Here is an 18,405-nt window from a genome sequence, read left to right as displayed (position 1 = left end):
TAAAATTTAAAATAATAATAAAGACATTTTCTAATGAATTATAATCTTAATTTTTATCTAATATTTATTATTGTGTTACAAACACTCATCTTTTTGAAGAAAAAAAATGTTCTATAATTATTTAAAATTCAACGCATTTATTAAATTTTAGAACATTTACCTCGTATTCAGTGCATTTAAGAACCATTTTGGGCTATAAATTATAATCACTCCTCTGGTTAAGAAATAACACTATTTTTCTCACAAACTCGTGTTTTTCTCTGAATTATTTCATTTCAATAATAAGATACATTATTTTTTCAATTTTTTTATTGGCCTTAATTCTTTAAAACCCTCTCATGACCTCATCAACTCCATTAATTTGTATCTATATATATGAACTATAAAAAGGCACATTATTAAGAGTGAAAAAGGCAACTGTTTATTGAGCTTGAAGAAGCTATTAATAAAGATACTTCAGCAAAAAAAAATTAATCCAGCAGATAATTAAGATCGTGTTACTTACAAAAAGTTCAAACAAAACTTTAAATTTGGTTTATAAGAATAATAGGATAGGAGAGGTGGGACTAATATACTAGTTATACGTCTGCTCTATGTTGGAATTGATACTATGAAGATCAAGAAACTATTTTGCAATGGACAAATGAATCTCTTGAATTAAGCAAAGAGTGTGACGAGAAATATAAATAACCCAGCATGAATGAAATATAAGTGAGCAGGATAAAACAAACAAACTATCTGCCCTCTCCCCCTTTCTCTTTGGCCTGTTCGCTTTGCCTCCAAAGCAATGAACTATGAAGAAAAAAATATAATACACACGCAAAGAACCCACCCAGAACCCACACAAATAATTTGTAGTTATGAATTTCAATATACATCATTTACAAGAAATTAGAAGGTGAGAAGAATCATTGGACTGGGAAGGAATATTGAAAGGGAAAAACAACAAATTCCTTGAATCAATGGTCAGTAGCATTTAGCTTGTTGCAAGGAAATCACCTGCATTTGTCAATTAATTTCTCCTTTACAGGACCAATTTACAGCAGTTCAGAGGGAGGCAAGCATAAAATTAGTAATCGTCAACCTGCAACACAAGCATTTTGTAGTTTTAAGAAAAATTAAAACCAAACCGGCAAATACATCACAAAAGCTACGTGCACAAACTGAGCAGCTATGGATAAGCTGAATATCATTGAAATCAAAATTAGCCTGCTTCAGATATATACCTTCTTCAGAGAAGTCAAATACATCACCAAGCATGTCATCATTATCACCATCTTCATCAGATTTTTCCCTGCCACACGGACTGCTACAGTCCACTTCAGTTATGACTTCTCTTGATTCTTGACAATCAACCGATGCTTTACAATAACCTTCTTGAAAAAATTGCTCAAAGTCTGGTGAGTCACGTATTGACTCCTCACAAATAACATTCATATTCAAATCACAGCCACTAGAACTTGAATTGAAACTGTCATTGGCTTTATCATGATCTGATGATTTAACCTTTGCAGTTATAGCATTGTCAAAACTTGAGGCACCTGTTAAAACATAATTTGCGTCAACAGTTTTGACTTTTGTGGCTTAAAAGAGGTGACACCAGCCACCTCTCTGTTCTTGAAATTAATCTTACTATTAGACAAGTTATTTGATGAAAAAAATTCTTGACAAGTCTGAGACAATTACATAGTTCACTAACAAATACGACAGAAGATTTCACGTTGTACTGCTTATCTTACCAACAAACGTCTTCTCAGCTTGAGCAGGTACCGTCAATTTTGAATTGAAAAATGCAGCTTCTTCTGACAACTTCTCCTCAGTTCCATGTGAATCAGACGAAGAGCTAGAGCACCGTCCCATAACAATACCTCTGGAAAAAATTGGGGAATTAGTTAGCATATGCATGGACGATTGCACAGATGTTTTCAAATTTCAGACAAAAGTAACATAAAGATGAAGAAACACTCCAAAATTAAATTCAAACAAATGACAAGTTAAACAGTGTTCCCCAAAACATCATACTCAATTTCATTGACCAGTAAACAGAGAACTAAGTACAAGTTACAGTTTAAAAACAAAAGGGAAATAAATAGGAAAATTAACATAAATATCAGCATGTTCACAAATAGGAGGTTTCAAACTGCCATGCCTTCAAAACATCTCCACATAGAACTTCGAAATAAAAATAAGCAAAGTGATAGGTATCCATTAGGTTTATTAGTTGGTTAAATAAATAAGGTGTGCGGCCAGAAAATAAGAGGGGAGGGAAGAGAGATCATCCAGTCATTTGTACGAGGGTCAGGAGATGCAGACCACGGAGGTTCTCTAAGTCAGGCAGTTTTCTTTATGTAATTCTGATTACGTTCTATCGAATAGTACGCGATCTGTGATCTTTGACTTTTGAGGGAACTGTTCATGAAAATGATGTCAATATCTGATGGGAGGGAAGCTTATTGGTGGTGGTACTGAAACAAGATCTGTAGCTTAGAACCATTGGAGTAAATGGGGAGGAGAAAACATTGAGGCATGCTGCATTTGCATTGAAAGGATAAGCTGTACAATGACCATGTTCTTCAACCAAGAAAATAATCAAGAACAACAAAAAGAAGAATTGAAGAAAGAAAAAGAGGCGGGGGTGAAGGGGAACACACTACCAGAGCAAAAACCGCTTCGGTCATCGTAAAGAGTAAGTTACGCAGTCTGATCAACGAACTTACACCACAAGAACCGCTGCAGATTTGATTAGGGCTAGATGAACCTTTGAATTGCAAGTACAAGAAGAGTACAAATGAACGGCATATGAAACAGGGATGCAACGCCCAGATTGGAATTACAGGATCTGGGTCAATCTTTTGACTTATGAGCCAAGTCCAAATCACTAAAAAAAGAGTGGGTTTAAAAGAAAATCGTTGCATTTGACTCTTCGGCTAGCAATGAGTCAAGTCCGGCTGGTAGAAGGACAAAAGCATGCTGTTGCATAAACCTATAACCCATGTTCACACTTTTGGGTACCATCACAAACAGGGACCCATTCATTCAATCTCAGGGCCTTTATCACCTTCTGACTTTGCTGTTCACCTGAGGACAAGGTGGAACTTTGGAGGAGTATTGATTGAGGTTGGTAAGCTGGATGAATTGGATCAATTTTATTTTGGGTTATAATAATCAGATAAAAGATTCAATAATTTAATTTAGACCATTAAAAATCGTGTTTATTTGTTAAAAATCAAATCCAATTCATTAATTAATATTTTCAGAGATGGATATTCCATCCATAAAAATAATATATTTTTGTACAATTTAAAAAATAATTGTAAAACGAATTCAATAATATATTTGAGAGCTTTTAAAAAAGGTAAATTTGAGAAAGATATAATTATGAAAAAATATTGGTTGGAATAATTTGTATCCATCAATTATTGATGAGAGGATCCATTGATTTTGAAATAAAAAAAATAGATGAATCTGATCCAATCCATTTTTTATATTTTTTAATGGATGGATTTCCTTGTGGATGGATAATGGAGAAACGGATTATTTCCTCACCCCTAGCAATGATAGATACCCAGTAGCCAGTTAGCTTGGTTGGCTAAATAAATAAGGCATGTTGCCTATAAATAAGAGGGGAGGGCGGAGAGAGATCATATTGTCATTTGTAAGAGGGTATTGGGTGAAGTAGATCCTAAAAGTTCTGAAAGTAAGGCAGTTTTCTTGTTTAATTCTGATTCAGTATCTATCACAAAGCTATAGCAACAAAGAAGGAAAATGAAAACAGAAACTCAGCAAGAAACTGCAAGCATGAAAGAAATACAGAGCAGCAGAGAGCCTGATATTTAAATTGAATGCGTCTTGAATGGAACTTTTCCAAGCGGAAAATCTCCGTAAGACATAATACCGAGTGGACCAACTACAATACGGCAGATAAGTAATTTTACCTGTCACCCCAAGTAGACTGAATTCTGTGGAAATGATCGAAGATGGGCAGCAAATCTTTCTGTTTTATTTCAATCTCATTAGCTTGAATATTCTCTATTTCAATTTCCCCCCTTGTACTAAGCTCATACAAATCTGGCACTCCAGCTTCCAAAGGACTCATGACAAAGAGAGAGACCTAAAAAATTGAGCAAGAAATAGTTTGTATGAAAAAAAATAATGTTGTGTTCAGCACAGAAATCAAATGATTACCTTGGACTCCTGCCAAATTGGTATCCGTCCAGAGCTTATATGCACCTCTGCATTTGAGAAATGACATTGTTTATTAAGTTTTATAGAATTATTGCTCCCGATTCTATTAACTTCATAATCTGAATTATCCAAAATCATTTCTTCAGCTTCCAGTCCACCAACAGTACTCCCCAATACACACACCTCTTTTTCTGGCCAATCATATCTCCTACAGACATCCCACCACTGAACAGGTTCAACCTTCACACGCAAATCTTCTTCTTGTATCTGTGCTAATGGAACTAGGGCAGTTCTTGAAGTAGTTTCACTTGACTCTGCCACCAATGGTGGTAGTAGTTTATATTGAATTAAATGACCAGAAGGGGTATAAACTAATAAGTGCTCCATAGCATGAATTTTTGAGTATGCATTCTGTGAAACATGAGGAATAGAACTGTGAAAGACAGCAGAAACAGCACCAGATGGAATTGAAACTTTCCCTGCTGCAGAAGATGCAGCATTACTAACTGTATTGAGCCATCCGGCACTACTATTCTTTATTCTGCTAACCACCGAAAGAACAATAGGAGGAGGGGGTGTCAGGCTCAATTGCTGCTGATTTACTGTGAAATGGGGAGTGAACCACCATGGTAGAGGAAAAACTGGCAAAAGAGCAGGCCCATCTGTGTCTTGATCGTGCATCTTAAGAACTGTCTCACCACCAAAAGGAGCAAGAACAAAAATATGACAAGTTCCCTTGGAGGAAATGATGGCAACCCAGTGACTGTTATGGCTAAAGCAAATATCTTGTATCACCTGTAAAATTTGCACAATTAAGTAAAGCCCTTCTCAAGCAAATAAACATAAGGATTTAATTTTGATATTCTGCTATTTAAGCTCTCATCCAAACATATACTGCCAAATTAGTGAAGAATTTTGTACCTAAAATATGTAACTCTTTCAATAATGTGTCAACACATCATTAGATGATAGTATAAAAAGCTTTATACTAACTGTTTATCAAATTTGGGCTCTAAACACAAAAGGCATTATAGAAACAGTGAGAATATAAGCATACAGCAGATGTCATGCCACGGTGGAGCTTGTAAAGGTGCACATGTGAACAGCTCCAATCACTGCTTTGAGAACCTGATCCATTTCTTGAGCAGGATGGCATAATTCGAAATATATTAATGTTGTTGCCATGAATTGAGGCTGTAACCAAAAGTGTCCCACTTGGGTCAAAACATAATGCAGATATTGGACTAGTATGAGCCCTAAATTGTGCCACAATAGCTCTAGAAACAAAGTCCTTGACAACAACCTGCAATGGATGAGAAATACTAGTCAACAAGTATATAGAATGGTTACTTTCCTGTTTCAACTGACATAAAACAATGATTAAAAGAAGGGCAAGAAATGAGAAAAGACTACAGCAAAATACTCAGGGCTATTAACTACCTTATAAAATTCTTCTTCTATGGCTAAGCTGAACCAATAGATGATCTCATGCAAATTGTAATACAGATGCCAATATTACTTTAAGAAAGAAAATATCTAGTCAGGGTCCAGAACATTGCAAAATAAAATCATACTATAACGTGTTAAGTTGTCAATAAAATCATACTCACCATCCCAGCTGTATCTGTTTCTGTAGAATTTGATGCAAATCGACTAACTTTCCAACTTGAGCTTGATGATACAGGAGAGCTAGATCCATCAGGTATTAGATCTTGATAGTATTTAGACAATGTTTTGTATCCCATATCACTAAGATTGATCAGCCCTGCCGCCAAATGCTTGCTAGATTCCATGGCATATCGAGCTACCAGGTTTCCACTGCTGGGTGATGTTGATGGGCTGCCAGCAGGAGGAGTAAGACTCTGAGGACTCAAGCGACCAGTGTTTGACAACAATGGACTGTTTGAGGCATAAGCTAACCACCGGGGACCTACAGCCATAGGACCGTAGCCAACATTAACCCCAATCATTCCTTGTCCTCCCAACTGAGGTACGGGGTAAGTGAGAACACTGAATTTATTCTCAAGTGTAAGAGCGTCAAAACAATATATCTGCGAGCAAAGGATAAATGAAGGAAACAAATCAGGCAGATTTTACCTATGGCATTAGCAAACTAGGTTGCTGTATTACGATGAAATGGATAAATAGTATGCATAACATAATCGATCCATTAGGTGACAGGATAATCTATAATTAACCTGCAAAGTTGCAATATGCCCAAGGAAATTGATAAGACCTTTCCATAATCTACCAAAACAACGATATACTAAACTTCCTCAACAAAGTAACGTGTATTTTTGCAGAACTAACAATATAAGTGCTACAAACAAATTGAAAGTACTGTCAAAAAACTTACTTGTGTAGCTAGACCAACAGCCACTATTCGAGGACTGCACCTAACCATGTATACAGTTGAACGAAATCTCAGTGCGTGAACGTAGGTATGGGACCTTAATGAGTAAAACCGAACTGCTGTAGCTGAGCTAACAATATTTTCCGCTTGAGCTTCATTATGGCCATCTCTTACATTTAGCATTTTACCGGGGATCTTTGATTTATCACATGCAACAACCAACAGTAAAGGGTGCGATGCTCCAAATCCTTCACAACCTTCTGATTTTGCAGGGACAGGGTGCATCTGTAAAAAGGAAACTGGATCATCACGTCTAGACACAAGTTCCCTGACACTAGAGGCATCTTCCACGTCAAGAACTTGAAAGCCATTGGAATAACCAAGTAAGAGGACATGCTTGAAAGAAGACGGACTTAGTTCTAGCCTGTCAAAGCAAGCCCAAAGCACCTGTTTCACAAATAAAGACGTAAATATTTCTGACTCCATCCATAAGTAATAAGTTTACAGCCAGAGAGCAATTGCGAATTTCGCCACATGGCAGTGGTGATCAAACTATAATTTCATCACTACAATTGGGATCCGTAAATTACTCAGTAGTGCCAGAATACAGTGAATGTTTCTAATAACCAGCACAAACATATATCACAGTTTTTCCCTATCCGCAATTATAAGGCCCGTCCGTTAGAAGTTGTTTAACTACTCCATTATCATCGAACAAACCAATCTCAAATCAATCATGTTCAGCAATCATGAAAACAAAAACCAAAAAAACAAAATAACATCTCTTACAATTTTTTTTTTTTGGAGTTAGAGAAATTGCTATTGTTAATCAGAATATTCAATGCCTCTCCGTACAAAACCAAAGGACAAAAAGAAAACTATTGGAAATGGAGTAGCATAGAAATATCCATGTGGATTACGCTCTTAGCTTCATTCAATAATCCAGAATAAATGAAATACCAATGTTAGAGACAAAACACATGAAATAACAATAAACAATTCATTCCTAAGACTGGAGAGAGTGTTTCAACCAAAAAAGAGCATATCCATAAAGACAACACAACATAGGCAAGTTTTTGCCGCACTAAATTTTCCTCAATGAACAAAGTTCAGAACTCAAGCATGTTTGACTTGTCAGTTTTCAACAGCATTCACAAATCGCAATTTCAGAAGGCAACGCCAACTGACAAGTTTCGAAGAGTAGCACTCACGCAAAAATGCTACCTGGTCTTTGCGGTCGTGTCCTTCGCCGGATATGGAGGCAGCGACGGAGGCGCCGGCGGAACGTACGCCGGAGGACGCCGTCTTAATGCAAGACGATATGAACTTGAAGGAAGAAGGAACAAATCCATTGCTGCTCTTGCTGCCACCGTTGTCCTTGGACTGATTCTTCATGATAAGGAAATAAACTACTTTCCACGGGCCACCGGTGAGTCACCGGGAATTCCGTCGACGAGAGTCGCGGAACGCAGGCGATCGAATATAGCATAAATTGAGAGGCGTCGGGATTCGCCGTGCGCGGCGGCGGAGAACTCCGGCGTTACGTGTTAGTTGGAGGTTGAGGAAATTTGACCTTAACGAAGACGGTTCCTCTTCTCTCTCTCTCTCTCTCTCTCTTCCGTTTCGAGTTTAGACTCAGCGCTACTCCGCTTCTACTTGGTGCTAATCTCAACTCTTATTTCACTATTGCCACTTCGCTCCCACGACATTTTCCAAAATCCCCGTTACGTCCCTTTCTTATGCTTTCAAACTTCAACTTCGCTCCAAATTACCATCCACCCCTGCGTCTCTTCTTTTCCCCTCCTTTTTTCAACTCATGATAACAGTTATAAAATATTATTATTATTATATTATATATTTATTATTTTATATTTACATTTACATTTATTTTGCCAAGGCAAATGAAGGGTTTTGGTCGGTGGATGGGAAGGACGGTTTGGTTGGTAATTGAATGCTTGGAAGCAAATTATTGGTGGATGAGTGTGAGGGGCAAATTGGACATTACCATGCTGAACTCGTGTGTTTCGTGCGTGTAGTATTTTGATAGTATAAGATTGGGGCGTTATCGAGTTACGAGCAAGTTTAGGGGAGAATTCCAATACGCAAGTATGTAGGGGTGCCTTGAGGAATTAAAATAGAATTATATAATATTCTTATGAAAAGAAAAACTCTAACAACAAATTATATTTATTTTTTTTGTCATATTGATTATTTCTCTTGGTAGATTTTCGTGTAATTTTATAAATTGATTTAAGAAGTATAATTTGTCGTAAAAAATAGAGTCCACACGGCATGTTGATTACCAAAGGGACAAGGCGTGGGAATATCTTAAACTAGATGCGAACCTAATTAAAATAATTTTTATTTCCCTTCCAACATCAACTTGTTTACCAAGAAAGTGACAATAATAATTGAGTCGTAATTGTAGGTAGAGTTAGAGTGCATGTAAATCCACCTCGGGAATCTTTTTTTTTTAACCAGTTTTGTTTAGGGTCATGTGTAGAATTTGGAAACATGGGTACCCAGATAAATACGAACAATTCAACTTTTACACAAGTATAACTTTAAATGTTAACATTTGTTATATAAAGATGACTAATAAATATAACAATTTATATTAGATCTTGTATTAAAATATACACATGAAATCTCTTAAATAAAAACTCACAATTTTAATGAGAATAATTACTTGAACAATAATATGTTAAAATTACACAATTAATTATCTGAATACAAAATTTGCGCGAACTTTTTAGAGGTCCGAAGATGTTGTGTTTCCAAACTTTAAAATGTCATGCTACCAAATTTATATTTTTTTGATATGTATAATAAGAATTTCTAAAAATTAAATTCAATAAATTTTTAATTTTTTTAGAAAATACGTCATTTATTGTTAATAAACAATAAAACATACAATTAAATATAATAACAAATAAAAACTCATTAACATATTTTTTTATTTATTTGTCTTTTGATTTACTTTTTTTCTGCTCATCTTTCATTCTTTTATATAACTTTTTTTCCTAAATAGAAAAAACAAAGTTAAAAATAGACTCATTATTTATATTTTTATTTATCAAATGTTTTGTTTTATTTTAAAGAAACAAGAAGTTAAGTTTCTCTTATCCCATTTAATATTAAAATATTATGATTTTGTATACTTTTACATCATGAGTATTTTGTACAGTGATTTTTTTATCAACCTAAAAGAAAAAAAATTAACTATTATATATTTTTTCATAATATCAGATTTTAATTGTGATTTAATTATTATATTTTTTTATAATTACGTTTTTTAATATTTAATTATATTGTGATAGTTTGTTTTTTAATCTTGATTTTTTTAAATAAGTATATTTATGAGAATTAAATTAAAAGTAAATTATTCTTTTCAAAATATAAGAGGAAAGCAATTTTCAATTATTTTTATTTTATTAATTACATTTATTAAATTTATAAATTTTGAATATATTATTTGGCTCTTGATATACTATGTATCAATATTTTAAAATCTATTTATCTTACTATTTATCTTATATATGTCACACGACTCAAATTTAATACATTGTACGATAAATCGGTTTAAAACATTACTTGTAAATTAATTAAAAACTACTCAATCTCAATTGCAGGGTACAATAAATAAGTTAGAAATTTTCTCTATCCGTAACATTATTGAAATCAAACCAAAATTTCACGGCTCCTAATTTATCAACTTAATTAAAAAACTAAATCTAACATTTAATTAAAAGTCAACATTTTTACTATTAACAACAATTAATCATTTACATACCTTTTATACATTCACACTAATCACGTAAATCATCAATTTCTAATTTACTGATCACTAGTAATGATCAAAATTCACTCATGAATCAGATTTGAGGCATAACGCATCAAGTCAAAGACAGCGTTTCTCAAATTCAAACCATTCAACAAAATTACCTAGTTGACCCACAATTATATACCCGCAAAATAATGTTATTAAAAAAGTCATACAAAATAATATAAATTAATAAATACTCTATTTTATTTTAAATTTAAAAATCATTCACAGAACTTTTGGTAAAGAAACAAGAATGCAATAGAAATAAACTTGATTTGGATTAATTATTTTAATATAATTTATAAAAATAATAATTTTATAAATATGTAATTAATTTTTATATAATTCACAATATTTTATTTCAACAAATCATTAGGAATAGAAAAATTATTAATAGATATACGTAACTTTTTTATTGTTATCATGATAACAATAAAATCAATACCTTATATATAATACAAAAATAACCGAAGATTTCACAATGATATTATTGATAAGATTGTCTTCCTGAATTAATTAACTTACTATAATGACAAATAATCCCTAACACCAAAAATATTACAAAATTATCAACACGTATAAATAATACAATTCTTAAAAAACAGTAAATATTGTGTGTAGAGATAATCTTTATAATAATATGTTGTAAAGTTTGAAACAAATTACAATAGTTAACGATATGTTTTTTTTTAGTTATATAATAGCTTTAAAAGGTAATCCTTAAAAAAATTAAAACACAATAGTAAGTCATGAATTGACATTAAATAAAATTTATTAATCATACAATAAAATCATTAAATAATGATCAATTTTAGAAATTAAAAATAATTAATTAAATTTAATTATCAATTTATAAATTATTATTTTTTATTTAAAATAGTCTCTATTATTAATATAAAATTATAATGAAATCTAAATTGGTCTCTACCAAAAATTAATGTTTAAATTGGTCTCTAATTCTAAATAATTAGTTACTATATACATTAATTTAGAGACCAATTTATACTCTAATTCACAAACTAACTATGATTTTGTATCATAATAGAGACTATTTTACATACTAATATTTTTAGTTTATAAATTGATATCTAAATTAGTTACTATAATAGTTAATTATTATTTTTCTTTAAATTTGATTATTATTTAATAATTTTATTGTAGTGAATTAATAATATTAATAGACAAAACTTGTTTACAATATTGAATTTATATTGTCATTGTTAATGAAAATAATATGTCTTGGAAAATTTCAAAATTCCACATTATCTCATATGAGTTAAGGAGTAAGTGTTGGTGACTATATAATAGGCTATAAATCTATGATGTTTCTTGTCCTAGTCAAATATATTTTAAGCTGTTCATATTTGATTTCTCTTATATTCTTGTAGTAGAATGTTGTGAGATTTAGGTTAAATTCTTGCTTTGAAGTGTAGGTGTATTTAAGGTCAGAGTGCATGAGAGGTAGTCTCTGTTTTATACAAATTTCCACATAAAATTATTCTCTAGTTGTCACTAAACAACTATAATGTTTTTTCTCTAGTTTTATTCTTTGATTTTATCTTATTTCTTTGTTAATATAGGGTGATTATTAAGGGTAAATGCGATAATATTCTTAATTGATGATGTTTTTTTTTCCAACAGTTATACAATTGACAAATATTTCAAAATTTAAATTTAAATAATTATAATTATGTTTAAGGTTTAAATACTATTTTAGTCCCTCTTTTGGTCTAGATTGTTTAATTTGGTAATTTTTTTGTTCAATTTTGTTATTTTCATTGATGTCGTTTAAATTGACATCGGTATATTTGTACAGGTTGACACTGTTCACATAATGTGACTATGTTTTATTCAAATAAGTCTTTATTTTAATTAAATTTGTTCAATTTATTCTCATTTTCTATCATTTCATGATCCTTTACCACTCTTGGCACCACCACTACTGGCACTGCAACTACCATCACCACTACCACCATCACTCTTGCTGTCATTACCACCATAAAACTAAAACCACCACTACTACCTTACGACCACCAAATTATTATATATTTATATTTGATAAATTTTCTTTAATCTATACTTTTAATATAGTTAATACGTCATTATTATATTGGAACAAAGAGGAGTTATAATTTTGATGTTCACATAACATATTTAATCATTTTGATTGTATGTTAACGGGATTCATTTACATAGACTTGATGAGAATTTTATACATCTAAAAACTAAGAACGTGTTCAGGTGTGGAGACCCAATGCAATTTCTTGATGCCGCTTGAGATCTCTTAGATATTTTGTTGAGTTGTATTCTTGCACATCCAAGAGTTCTTCCGAGTACGTTCTTTCCAGAAGTCTCCTTCCACTCGCTCGTGTTTTCTTAACGTGTTGATCCCCTCTTAGTAGTGTCACAATCTGCATATCCATAAACAAAAACTATATATCATCTTTCTTAATTTTCACCATCTTTCTTAATTTTCACTACTTGCCTGCCTCATTCTGGGGCGTAAAATAGGACTTTGTTGAATACATAATGATGCAGTTACAGTTACACAACCCAACTGTGCTTTATCGTAATCATCACCAAGTGAAGGATCCATAAGCTCCTTCATATGATTGCCATCAAGCAAAGGTTTTGCCTATATCATACAAATCACAACATTAAGCTCATGCTCTCTCACGTGCATGCATGCAGCTACACAATAATAGATTTATTTATTCAATAAATAAAAAAATTAATTAAAAATACACGCATTGAGAATTTGAAGGTTAATTCAGTCTATAATATATATCGCTTTTATGAAAATATTTACCCATGACAAAATATTTTGCTGCTGATCATTCACCGCATGGCGCCCGGTTATGATCTCCAAAAGCAGGACCCCAAATGAATAAACATCAGTTTTTTCATCTACTATTCCGTGCATGAAGTATTCAGGAGCAAAATAACTGTCAAGTGATTCATTAGGGAAATTTATTAAATCATCATTAGAATTTAAACTCTTATAAAAAAATTAACTGTTAAAATATCATTTTCTTTTCATAAAACTATCTCATTCTAGTTTTGCTTTTAAACATTTTGTACTGTACACAACGGAAACAAAAACTAGTAAAACAACAGTTTGCTTTCACCGTTTTACAAAAATCAGATTACACATATTTTTGAATTGAAAAATGGAAATGCATGCTTAAAGAAATCTACCATTAGTAATCTTTTTTATTTACATACCCAAATGTGCCTTCAAATTTTGATACATTATAGTGAGTCCACTGTTCAGGTAACCACTTTGCAAGCCCAAAATCACATATCTAGAAAACAATTAAATTATCAAGGAAGTGATATATATATAAAAAAAAAGGAATATATACAACCTTAAAAACTGTTGTTGATTATCTATTTTAATAGCATAGCATAAAATGTATCAACAAGTCATGAAAGGGAACATTTAACAATTAAAACAGAACACATGACATGAAAACTCTGTTAATATATTATCTTTGTCAAAATTTGAAAGAAAAAAAGATAATAAGGATAATAGTAAATAATATATTGTTGCTTAATTAGTGATCATACAGCAAAAGAGATATGCTCATGAACAATAGAATATAAAACTTAACTTTGCCCAGACATAGGAAAACAACATAAGTTGATTATAACTGCAAAACGTAAGATAAAATTGTTAAAACTAATGACTAAGCTTGTGCTGCTACACACAATTTATAAAAATTGTTGGATATCTCACGTAAACTAAAAATAATTTATAGTATATAATTAAGTGCAAACTCATAACACATTTGTGGATCATGTTACATGTATCAAAAGTTGCAACAAATTCAAATGAAGTTTAGTGCAAACCTGTGGCTCAAAATTCTCTGTGACTAGAATATTCTCTGCCTTAATATCTCTGTGAATGATTCGTCTGTGACAACTCTCATGCAGATAGAGGAGACCATCAGCTATTCCCAGAGCAATTTTATACCTTTTACTCCAATCTAGTTTGCTTTTATCTGAACCTGGAATGCACAATGACAGAATAAACATGAAATTACGTAGTAGCAACTCTCAGGTACGAGGATACTGCAATCAAACTAGGTTTTTTAAAGCATATTTGCTCAAATATTACGAAAATATAGACAAATAAAAAAGTTATTACTAGTTAAGAGTCATGACGACTTCATCTTAATATACAAAGTCGTCATCATGACTTGAGTTTGTATAGAAATCGTTATGACAACTTCAGTGTTCTCACGATTTTTTTTACTTGTTCATTGTATAATATTTGAACAAAATTATCACAGGTACGCAAAAAAAAACATGAAACTGGGTACAAACCATGAAGAAGAGTTCCTAAACTTCCTAGTTTAGATAGTTCAAAGACAAGATGCATTTCTCCTTCCACACAACATCCAACAAGCTTGGCAGTATTAGGATGATCAACGTGAGCAATTACACCTATCTCAGATAGAAAGCCCGCAGTTTTTTCTTCTGTGGTTCCTTTATTCAATTTCTTCACAGCTATTAATTGTCCATCTTCGAGACACCCCTTGTAAACTTCAGCAAAACCACCTCTTCCAATTATATTTTCTACGCGTAAAAGAGTAAAAAATGAGTATATATCAGAATCTAATTTTGAGCTGATTAGGGTGAGGTTTCATTTCATACCACTGTCAAAATTGTTGGTCGCTTTTCTGAGCTCAGAAAGGTTAAAAGTGACCCAAGAAGAGTTGAAGTTATTACAGAGCTTGCTTAAAACGTGATTTTCTCTTGTACTTCTGCTTTTCCATTTTGGTATCCTTGGAACACTGATATTGGAGAGGGTCCCTAGCCGCTTGAAAGATTTTTTCTTGAAAAGTTTGAAAAAATTGGTCCAGTTAGAGTGTGCCCTTGTGCTTGAACAACTTTTTTCCGGTTTAGCTAATATTCGAGAGTCAAAGTCTTTCATGCATGCTTCTAAAACTCCTCTTGGTGATGCCACATTCTCTTTCTCTTTCTCCAATTCCAAATGCCTCAAGTCTGGGAACATAAAAATGAAAATCATGAACATGTAAAAGCAAAAGAAGCCTTGAGTGTCTTTCCAATTGGGATGAAAGGTTAGGAATTGAAAAGAACCATGAGCAGAAGATGAGCAAGAGAAATGTTTTTTTTCAGGTTTATGATTTAAAGCATCCCAATCTGAAACCTTTTTCGATTTATTCGCATTGTCTTGATCCTGGTCCCTGTAAATTCATGCATGTCACATCTCATAACAGAAATTATAAACAAAAATGGATATTAATTTTGCATGCTTTTAGGGCAACATTTAGGAGGAGGAAGAAGAGACATGAATACCATAAACACTGTGCTAGCGTTTGCTTGGCCATGAAAGACAATAAAAGACAAAAGAGAATGATGCAACTTGATGATTGGGAAACTGAGAGGCCCTTGTTGAATAATAAAACGTGTTTTATTTGTTTGTATGTTTCAGAATGTTAAGTGATGCAGATGGATGAAATCCATAATGGAATTCAGAAAAAGGATTAATTAGGTTAGATTGTGTTACATTAGACATTGATGAGATGAAAGCATGTTGTTGTGTTGTGACGGGGACAAACAGTAAAAATGAAAGGTTTGCACTTTGTGGCGATATGTGCTCTCAACCAATGACAAACGAAAACATTAACGAAGGTTGGAGTAGAACCAACCATTAGTTTTGTTAGGGTTACTTTTTTCGATTTTATATCTAGTTAATCCTTTTGAATTAAATAATAATAATAATAATAATAATCAAGTGTGTATTAGTGAATTTAGATTAAAAAATAGAGGATGACCAATGCCTCTTTCCTCAATAATGACTAGTTAATTAATGTATCTTTTGGTTACACTTAAATTATTATCTTAAACGTGTGAGATTTACATATTTTTACTATTCTTAAAGATCCTACTTGGTGTCAAAATACGTATATTTTATACCTTGATTAGTATGTACAACACATGTATCAAAATTATATTTGATGTTCTATTTGAAAATTATTTTTTATCGATCCTCTTAAATAGATCCTCTTTAATATCATTCTTGTTTATTTACTTTAGGGATAATGATATTTTGACTCATTTTTAACTCACTACTTTAATCATCCTTTAATTATCATATCACACCAATCAAAAATTTATATTAGATAATTGAAGAGTGATCAAAACGGTGGATTAAAAATAGATCAAAAAATAAATCAAAATATCATTATCCTTACTTTAGATACTAGTGACATTACTAGGGATGGCAACGGGGCGGGGCGGGTACGGGTATCATGATCCCATCCCCATTCCCATAATAAAAATTCATCCCCATCCCCATCCCCAAACCCAACGAGTATACAACTTTTGACCCATCCTCATCCCCACCGGGTAACGGTATTTTCTTATACCCATACCCATACCCATTTTTTTAATGTTCCATATATCAATTAAATATTTTTTATAAAAAAAATTTAAAAATCACACCAACGGAATCATGATACTATCAAAATATTCAATATTAAAATAACATACTCTTTTTGATTTTCATGATGTCAAATATTAAGAAAAATATTATAATAGTATAAATCTCAAATTAAAGTATCAAATAACAACTAAATAAAATTCAAATAATTATATAAAAGCTAAAAAATTACACATTACTAAAATTTTATAATAACCAAAATATTTATTAATTTTACAAATGATCAGTGGTTTCATTTGCATTCGATCCACCTACACATAGAAAAAAAATGAAAAATTAGATATGATATAATAATTGAAATTGAAAATTTTAATTACTAGAATATAATGTACCTTCTTCATCAGATTCATTATCATAAAGGAGTAAAGATAATTAAATGTGTGACCCAAATTTGAGAATATCCATTTGAACATAACATAACGGAAAAAAAAATGTATAATTAAGATTATGATAAAAGGAAAAGTACCTTGAATATCTGCTTAAACCTTAAAGAACAAGCCAAACAATTAAAAGAGAGTAAAAAAGTGTATAACCAAAGTAACAAAAAGAAGAGCTACAAAATAAGAGTCAAACATTTTCATGAAAATAAATAAATAAATAAAGATAATCAAATGTGTAACCTAAAAATTATTTCATAGAATGAAATTGAGGAACACCTATTTGAACATAACCATGTACAGAGAGTAAAAATTATGTAATAAGAAGAAGAAAAATTACCTTCAAAATTAAATCTTGAAAAACAAACCAGACAATTGAGAGAGTAAACAAAGTGTATAACAAAAAACAAAGAGAATGAGAAATATGTTATATATATATATATATATATATATATATATTATATTATATTATATATTATATATTATATTACTATGTATATATATATATATTATATGTGTGGATATCTTATGTTTATATATATATATATATAATTATTTATATATATTATATTATATTATATATTATATTATTATTATTATGTATATATATATTATATGTGTGGATATCTTATGTTTATATATATATATATATATATTTTTATAGATATATATTTATTTTAAGTATATATTATATTATATTATATAATAATATAAATATAATAATATATATTATATTATTATGTATATATATTATATGTATATGCGTAGATATTTTATGCTTTTATATATATATATATATATATATATATATATATATATATATATATATATTTCTTTTAAATTTTTATAAATTTGTAATGTTATAAATTTGTTTATAAAAGATCTCACTAGTTAAATGATTAATTTGTTTTATACGTATATATTATATATATTATATTATATTATTATGTATATATATTATATGTATATTATATTATATTATATTATATTATATTATATTACATGTATATGTGTAAATATATATATATATATATATATATATATATATATAAAAGTATATTTTATTTATATGTATATATACTATATTATATTATATTATATTATATTTTATGTGTAAATATATTATTTATTTATATATATTTTTTAGATTATTTAATAAATTATAAATAGTTTAGTAATTTAAGCGGAGACG

General features: G+C 30.9%; 2 protein-coding genes across 2 annotated transcripts; both read right to left on the bottom strand.

Moving 5' to 3' along the window:
• Nucleotides 1-628: 628 nt before the first annotated feature.
• Nucleotides 629-8,212, bottom strand: LOC114190946 (autophagy-related protein 18h-like). Its single transcript, XM_028080035.1, has 9 exons — nucleotides 7,763-8,212; nucleotides 6,542-6,985; nucleotides 5,796-6,236; nucleotides 5,243-5,488; nucleotides 4,186-4,980; nucleotides 3,936-4,111; nucleotides 1,740-1,870; nucleotides 1,227-1,541; nucleotides 629-1,084 (listed from the first exon to the last, which is right to left on the bottom strand). Exons 1-9 carry the CDS (start codon nucleotides 7,931-7,933, stop codon nucleotides 1,080-1,082), a joined length of 2,724 nt encoding a protein of 907 aa, XP_027935836.1. The 5' UTR covers nucleotides 7,934-8,212; the 3' UTR covers nucleotides 629-1,079.
• A 4,389-nt stretch (nucleotides 8,213-12,601) lies between these two features.
• Nucleotides 12,602-15,721, bottom strand: LOC114191342 (receptor-like cytosolic serine/threonine-protein kinase RBK2). The gene is made up of 9 exons (XM_028080513.1): nucleotides 15,690-15,721; nucleotides 15,471-15,577; nucleotides 15,024-15,374; nucleotides 14,694-14,945; nucleotides 14,217-14,374; nucleotides 13,590-13,669; nucleotides 13,174-13,309; nucleotides 12,850-12,999; nucleotides 12,602-12,775 (listed from the first exon to the last, which is right to left on the bottom strand). Exons 1-9 carry the CDS (start codon nucleotides 15,719-15,721, stop codon nucleotides 12,602-12,604), a joined length of 1,440 nt encoding a protein of 479 aa, XP_027936314.1.
• Nucleotides 15,722-18,405: the final 2,684 nt, after the last annotated feature.

This window comes from Vigna unguiculata, chromosome 7 (assembly GCF_004118075.2).
Source record: "Vigna unguiculata cultivar IT97K-499-35 chromosome 7, ASM411807v1, whole genome shotgun sequence".
Lineage (NCBI taxonomy): Eukaryota > Viridiplantae > Streptophyta > Magnoliopsida > Fabales > Fabaceae > Vigna > Vigna unguiculata.
The sequence above is the reverse complement of the archived record's forward strand: the minus strand, read 5'-3'. Positions and strand labels throughout refer to the sequence as shown.